Raw genomic sequence first — 8,158 nt, 5'->3', positions numbered from 1 at the left:
GCATATTTCGGATCTCATTCAGGGCTTCTGTTCGGGGAAAACCCAGGGTTTTCTTCAAAAAAGTCTGATTGGAGTCTCTGGCTACGATCAGAAATGAGCTCAAAGCTGGAACATCTGGACAGCAAATCTGCATATATTAACATGACCTTTATTAACGACATCTCGGCATTTAATTTCATTGCCCAAGCAAGAATATTTAATAAGCTTAAGGAAATTGTTCTGAATGCCTCCGTGAGCAAATAGATCTTCGATTTCGTCACATGCAGACCCCAGTCACTTCAGATTGGCAACAACATCTGCTCCACAATCTCCTTCCGAACAGGAGCCACAAAAGACTGTGTGCTGAGCCCACTGCTTAATTTGCTTCAGATTCAATAACTTTAAGGCTAAGCATAGCTCCCATGCCATATTTAGGTTTGCCGACGATAACATTATCGCTGATCGGATCAGAGCCGATAACAAAATCACCATATTGGAGGGAGATCCAAACATGTTTACCACTGTTTCGTTGTCTTGTGTTTCCACACGCCTCCCTATGCTGTACCCATCTCCACTGGAATTTGACTGTCCTCACGTCTCGCAGCACCGCTCCCTGATGTACTGGTGTGTATCCGCAAAATTGTGCCCCTGTGCATGCGCAATCTGCAATGTGCAATCTGGTATGCGCGCAGAACTTCCGACCTTTTACACATGTGCTGGTTTCCCGAATGTACACACACAGCGCAACACAGCCCTGCAGTGTACAGATGTCTGGTCTGTACCACACACCGGAAACAAAGGGTGTTTTCAGGCTGTCGTACTAAACGCTCCCGATGAATTAACTGACAGTGCTTCCCTTTTTGTCGCAGACCGGCCCATTTGGTCAACTTGTCTCCACTTCAGAGATTCTGCACACCTGTCTGGCACAGTAAAGCGCCCACATAACAACATATCCTTGAACTGAAGACATTCTCTCTGCTCCACTATCCCATCGAAAGAAAATTAAATCAGGCTTAAAGACAGCCTCTATCCCAACAGTTTTCGGCAGATCCCTAATCCTGTGGGATTGACTGTTAATGTTCAGTTCGTGATGGGAAGGGAGAGAACGCATCCGGGTATTGTTATAAACCAGAACAGGGATAATATCCAGTCATTTCGACGACCTCTAGCAGTAGTCTAACGGAAGAAAGAGACGTCCAGTTAAAGAGTATTAAGACGGAGATAGCAGCAGGCGAAAGACAGGGATAACCTGCGAGTATAAATGTTAAAATTGGAAAGTGAAAGTGACCTAGCGTGAGATATTGAACCCGCAAATGAGAGCATCATAATGAAGATATTCTGCCCAACATGACTTCTCCAATATTCCCCACTCCTGTGTGCATAACATTAAATTGCCCGGCTTTAGAGAGCTGTGTGTAATACTGGTAACCGTAGCACAGGAGGATACGATCAGCTGAGGAGGCGAATCTCTGGAAATTTGTTTGGGTTGCAGGTTATGATGAGATATTGGATAAGCTGGTCTTAATTTTTCCTGCGAGGTGAAACGAAGGAAATATATCAACTTATGAGATATGCAGACGGGTATAATTGCGGAAACATTTTCACTGTGGTACGTGCATAAAAAACAAAATAACATGGTTTTAATGTTTTCCCATAATTTTCTCTGCTCCCCTTCTCTTTTCTTCAATTATCCATTCTGGTACTACATTCTCTCTCGAGCAAATCGCTTCCCCGTCCTTCCATTTCTCCATGTTCTATTCCCCTCTCTTATCAGATTCCTTCTTCTCCATCTCTTACTTTTTTTCAAATAACAAATACAAAGTATTTACTTCATCCCCCTTCCTCACCCACCCATCTAAACGCTCACTTGGCCACAAATATCACGTACCAGTCTCTACTCAGTATAGCCTCCCCCACCGTCTTATTCTGACATTTGCCTCCTTCTTCTCCAGTCCAATTCGCAGCTCTATTTAAAATGGCCTCGACCCGAAACGTGGACTCTTTATTCACCTCCATAGATGCTGTCTGAACTGCCGAACCCCTCCAGCATTCTGTGTGGGTTAACAAACTTTCAGGTGAGTGGACAGGCTGCAAAATAGAAAGTAATATGTAGGGTTTTAATACAGATATAGTTTAAATCCCTTTTATAAAGCAATTTGTCCGCGCTTAATTTCCGAGTGTCCCTCATCCGATCCAGAATATCCACTCATTCATCGCCCTCGCAGTGACGTTAGATTAGATGCGGCGAAGTTCTCATGTTTATTTCACCCTCCTCCCATCCATGGAAAGGATCTCATCTGACTTGCGGACCAGACACCACAACACCATCAGTCTTGCAGAGGTTCCCTGATCCCGTTGGTCCAACACACTGCACTGTGGTCAATTGAGTTGAGTTGCAAATAACAAAAGTTGAGTTTCAATTGGAAATGTTAACAAAAGATCATATTTAGTTTTAATTTAAGCACGTCATTTAAATAAAACAGGATCTGGAACTGTAGCGGATTTCTGATCTAATTGTTTCAATTGTTTGGCTAATTCAAATCTTTCTTTATTAGCTTCATTATTAACAATCGCAGTATAATCGCAGTATAATCGCAGTCCTCTAATATAGGCCTTGGAAGTATCCCATACAGTACGAATAGAAGTATCATTCTTTTTATTCTCTTCAAAAATCAAAATAATATGCCTCTTTAGAAATTAAAAAAAAATCCTTATCAGATAACAAAGATGTATTAATACGCCAAAATGTGTTTGCTTGAGGACGACCAGGGAGACTTAAAGACAGAAATACAGGAGCATGATCTGAAACAGCATTCTCTTTATATTCACAGGAAGGAACTGATGAAATCATTTGACTATCAATAAAGAGTAATCAACCCTGGAATATGTATGATGGACATGGGGAAAAACGAGTACATCCAATCTAAAGGGTGTAAGAAACGCCAAATATCAACAATACCACATTTCAATAAAAAAATTAAACAAAAGACAAAGCTGACTTATTAAGAGACGCTGGTTTAGAAGATGATCGGTTTAAACTTGGGTTCATCCAGTAGTTAAAGTCTCCTCCAATCACCAAAGAAGAAAGACTCAGATCTGGTAAAGACGAAAAATAAACGCTGAATGTATCCGGATCATCTACTTTTGGGGTATGCACATTGGCAATACGATTACTTTATTACTTAGTTTTACTGAAACTATAACAAAACGTCCAATCGTATCAGACACTACTTCATGTTCGACAAAGGAAAATGTATTGCCTATAAGAATCAAATTCCGCTAGATTTGTCCTGAAAAGACGAATGAAAACAAAGGCCGTTCCAACGGCTAAAAAACGTAGATGATCGCATTTGCAGATGTGAGTTTCTTACTAAAATATAATATGGTCTTTATATGCCCCAATATATAGCAAAAATCTTATTACGTTTAACAGGGTGATTTAACCCCTCACGTTAAATCTAAGTAAATTAGATGTTTGGTTCATTTTTATATTATTTAAAGGAAAGTTTAAAATGTAAGTTAAACCAATCCATAAACCTTGAGAAATGGCAACCAAGCAAAAAATTAGCTAACAAAAAAATCGAAAAAAGCGTATAAGAAAAATAATCATGCCCCGCCCACCTCCCAAGAAAGAAGACCGACCAACAGATGGCCAGCATCTACTACTACTGACAACCCTCCCAAAAAAACCTAGTGATCGCTCCAATTAGTTTCAATGTTTTTTAAAATATATTTCAAACTTGACTAAAGAATATCCAAACAATTATCGTATAACAAAAATACAGTATTATAAATACAAAAGGAAATTAGTTACAAATGTTTACCAAAAGTAAACCCTAGAATTCTTCTTACAGAAAGTCATTGAACATTTAAACTTATATCTCCATGGGAAAACAGGCTAAGCAGTTAGCTTTCAAATTAAAAAAAAAAATCTTTCTGCTGCGATTCTCGAACTAAACCATTCGAAGGATCGATCTTTAGTGAGATTCTCAGTCAAACTGGGTAGCCATGGGACGGGTTAAAACTCTTGTTAAAAAATTCCAACAAAGCTGCTTACACTTAGCACGTTCCTGCATAAACTCAAGCAAATCGTCTTCGAGAATCTTAATATTCCAACATATAACGAATCATGCCCCTACGACGGCATTTGAGAATTAATATTTTCTCATTTAATCTTGAAACTTCATGTAAGGACAAACTAAACAGCTAGCCTTCGGATTTAAAGAAAAAAAAAACACCTTTGTGTTTCAGCAGTCGAACGAAACGATTCCAAAGATCCATTTTTGTGTGATTCTGAGTCGAGTTGGGTAGCGAAGGGAATCCTTGTTAAAAGCCTTCCACAATTCTAATCTTGCAACCAAGGTAGACAATCATGCCTCATCGTCGAGAATCACATGTTAACAGTTCATTTGTTGTAAACTCATGAAAACAGATTGTTACTGATCTTGGTATATCTCTGTTATGAGTTCCAAACACGGGATACCTATGAACTTGATCAATCATAGGCAAAGACGCCAACATTTCCGGAAGGAGTACTCGTAGAAAGTTTGCAAAGAATTCCGTAGGACGATTACCTTCTGTTAATTCTTCGAGACCCAGAACCGGTAGGCTGTACCTTCTAGTTCTATTTTCCATGTTGACAATCTTCTGTCTTAACTTTCGTTGGACGTCGATTACTTTTCATAAATCTTTTGCAATTCATCCACTTCCGTTTGCAGAAACGAAACATTGCTTCATTATTTTTATGCGTTTATCGTGTTCATTAACAGTTTGTTGAATAGAATTCAATTTACCATCCATTACTTCAAATTCACAGCTGAACTGTTGAAACTTCTCAGAGGCTCCTCGTTTATGATTTGCAGCAAATCCACAATAGAATCCAGCGAAGCAGCGGATCATCCTTTTTACTACCTCTGTCACTCGTTGTAGCCATAATGAAAAAAATATCACACATAAAAAAGAAGTTTCAGGACAGGTTGGAAATAGTATGATAACTAGATTTAGAGCATCGACAGATTGCTGTTACTCCATCAGCCACCACCAGGAAATCAGAAACTGCTGATTTAATGGGATTCTCACGCACGACGGTCTGTTTAGAGTTTATCGAGAAGGGTGAGATAAAAACCATCCAGTTCTGTGGGTGAAAATGACTTGTAGGGTGAGAGGTCATAGGAACATTGGGACTACTTGGTGAAAGAGGTGTATGCAGTTCTGGTCGCCCATTGCATTAAAGATGCCGAGGCTTTGCAGAGGGTGCAGAGGAGATATACCAGAGAGCATCGTCTACTACGAGAGGTTGAATACACTTGGTTTATTTTCACTGGGGTGGTGGAATGACGTTTAGAAGATAAAGAAAGGCATGGGTAATCCGTGTGTTTCCCAGGATTGTAATGTCTGATACCAGAGGACGTCCATTTAAAGTGGGAGGGCGTCATTCCGAAGGATATAGAAAGCCCAGGTTAATTGCACAGACAGTGGTGTGTGCCTGGCACAGGCTGCCCGGAATGGTGGTAATTGTAGATAGGTTAGAAAACTTTAAGAGATGATTAGACAGGTAGAATCAGCATAAAGGCAGGATATCTCCATTGTGTAGGCGGAGGGTATTTGGTTAATTGACCATTTATTGACTGACTGAATTGGTACGGTACATTGTTGAGCGAGAGGTCTGTGTTCTATATTCTAAGAGATTAAAATAAGAGTGTAGTAAAGACTCCACTGCCGACCATAACTGCATTCGACTGTCCACTGTGTCGGTAGTCAGGGGATATCAGTCGGACGTCTAGCCGCGAGGAACTCCCTCAGACATTCGTATTTGAGGCGAGGTTGGGGGTTTGGGGCTGGGTCTCCGATTCCAGCCTCTGCTCGGCCAAGGCCAGATGAAGCGAAGTGAGGATGGAGCGCCTGAAGACCTGGTGGAATTCGCGGCCAACGAAGACATAGAGAAGCGGGTTGAGGGCGCTGTTGAAGGAGGCCAGGGCAACAGTGAATAATGACAGGTCCGGTGGAATCGGTTTCACGATTGCAACGAGGTTGCAGACAGTGTTCGGGATCCAACAGATCATAAAGGTGATGACAACGGTGATGATGAGGCAGGCAGACTTCTTAGATTTTACGAACCTGTTCTCTTGCAGCCTACAACCAACCAGGGAGTAGCTGGTGATCATAATTAGAAGGGGAAGACAGAAGATGAAAACAAACCAAAATGGCTGCAAGACAGTCAATTCCTTCTTCCAATCCTGAAGCAGGAGGACGGGCTTGCACATGGCGAAGGTTAGGATCCAGATTCCGAAGCAAGCCCCACGAGCCCATGTGAGGCTCAGTTGTTGCTGGAACCACGAAGGCCGAGTAATAGCCAGGCAGCGGCAGATGCTGATCAGACATAACAGATAAATGCTGGCGGTTGCGTTGAGGAACGTCAACGTCCTAATAAACTCCATGGAAAAGTAGGCGTTGTCCCCAAAGCAGATCAGGGAGATGTTTGCCATTCTGAAGGGAAGGGTGAGGCAATAGATCAGGTCAGCCAGAGCCAGGTTCAGGAAACACACCGTGTGGACCTTACTCTTCATCTTGAAGCCCGTCACCCAGATGACTGCGCCATTGCCCGGGACGCCCAGTAGGACGGTGAGGGTGAAGATGACCATTGACACGACGGAAGGTGCTCCCCACTCCATTCTGTTTCCATCGGCCATGGAATTGTGAGAGGAGAGATTCCCAGCGAGCGTCGAACTGGTCATTCCTTCGGAGAACGACATTGTCGGATCTGGTAGATGAGATATCGTGGAAGTGAGAGGGGTGCAGAATGGAGAGGTGGCGAATTCAGGAGGAGGTGTGAGAGCGAAGAGGGGACGAGAGGATGAGGAGCAGAGATGGGATGTAACACGGAAGAGAAACCTGACACAGCGCAACGGCAGTGAGGCTGGCGGAAGTCTGCTGCAGCGCAGAGACCACAGTCGTCTCGCATTCCAGGCCACTTAACCCTGACCGGCATGTCCCCGATCTGTCAACGACCATGTGATGTATGGCCGTACATTAGAGAAAGTCACGCGCGGCCGATCTCCGTTAAGGAAATGCACCCGACCACTGACGTATTGTGGATCTTGCGTCGGCCTCTACAGCCAGCCGAGGACCCAAGGATGACAATTCCGTAGAAGAACATTCTACTGGACTGGAGCGATCAAGCTACTACCAGTACTAGTTCTTGCTCCCGTGAACGTGCCGGATTCCCGCCGGTGCTTCGCATTCCTCCCACATTCCAAAAACGCTCTGGCTCTTAGGTGAATTGACCTTATTGAACTTTCCTGTAGTTAGGCTCGGGTCAACCAGGTAAGTTGCTGGGCACTGCGACTCGTTGGGCCGGAAGGGTCTATTACTGCACGGTACTTTAGTAAATTGATGTATTGCACTGTCGCCAAAAGACAAAATTATTTCATGATATACTGTTTGTGAGTGACGATACACCTGACTCTCATATGGGTTGTGGACCGAGACTGGTAAGGGGGCAGGGAGAAGGGAATCAGGCTTGGAGGAAAGGGGAAGTGAATGAGAGGAAGCGGAAAGCACCAAAGGGCGATTCTGCAAGAACAACAAACTATTTGAAAATCAAATGACCTTCCCTGTTGTCTCAGGTCAGCGCGTGTTTACATCCGTGCTAGCAACCGCTCCCAATACCGAACTGGCCCTCCTTCTCTGGTACCAGTCCCAACTCCCTCCCGCGGCTCATCACCCTCGCCATTCCCAGCATCCTTTGCTTCCGCCCGCCGCTCTCCGGTCTACGTTGACAACTATAGTACCCTGGAAAGTTCGAAGTCACCTTCCCTACAGAAATGTGCCCAGGACGTTTGCACGAACACAGAAGAATCCAGCACAGGAATACTCCACAATATTGTACCAAATCAATTAAGTAAGTAAACACATGGCCTACGTAACTAATGGCGTCTGCCAACACAATGCCCATTTCCCTCACATTCACGTTCCCATCCAAGCGGCTCTTACCATTCTCAATGTATCTGCCTCCACCACCACTCTTTCAGCACATTCCAGGCACCCACCGCTCTATGAAAAAAAAACTTACCTGCACGTCTCCTTTCATCTTATCCCCTCTCACCTTAAAGGCACGCCTTCTGGTACTCGCCAATTCAACAGTTGAAAAATAGCGATACTGACTGTCTACTCCATCTTT

At 43.4% G+C, this 8,158-nt stretch overlaps 1 protein-coding gene across 1 annotated transcript; it reads right to left on the bottom strand.

The window, feature by feature from the left end:
- Positions 1–5,777: 5,777 nt before the first annotated feature.
- LOC132388809 (C3a anaphylatoxin chemotactic receptor-like) lies at positions 5,778–6,731 on the bottom strand. Its single transcript, XM_059961230.1, has one exon. The coding sequence runs from the start codon at positions 6,729–6,731 to the stop codon at positions 5,778–5,780; it is 954 nt and encodes a 317-aa protein (XP_059817213.1).
- Between the last annotated feature and the right edge of the window lie 1,427 nt (positions 6,732–8,158).

The sequence above is a fragment of the Hypanus sabinus genome, unplaced genomic scaffold, assembly GCF_030144855.1.
Source record: "Hypanus sabinus isolate sHypSab1 unplaced genomic scaffold, sHypSab1.hap1 scaffold_414, whole genome shotgun sequence".
Lineage (NCBI taxonomy): Eukaryota > Metazoa > Chordata > Chondrichthyes > Myliobatiformes > Dasyatidae > Hypanus > Hypanus sabinus.
Note: the sequence above shows the minus strand (reverse complement) of the source record. Positions and strands in the feature narration are given on the sequence as shown.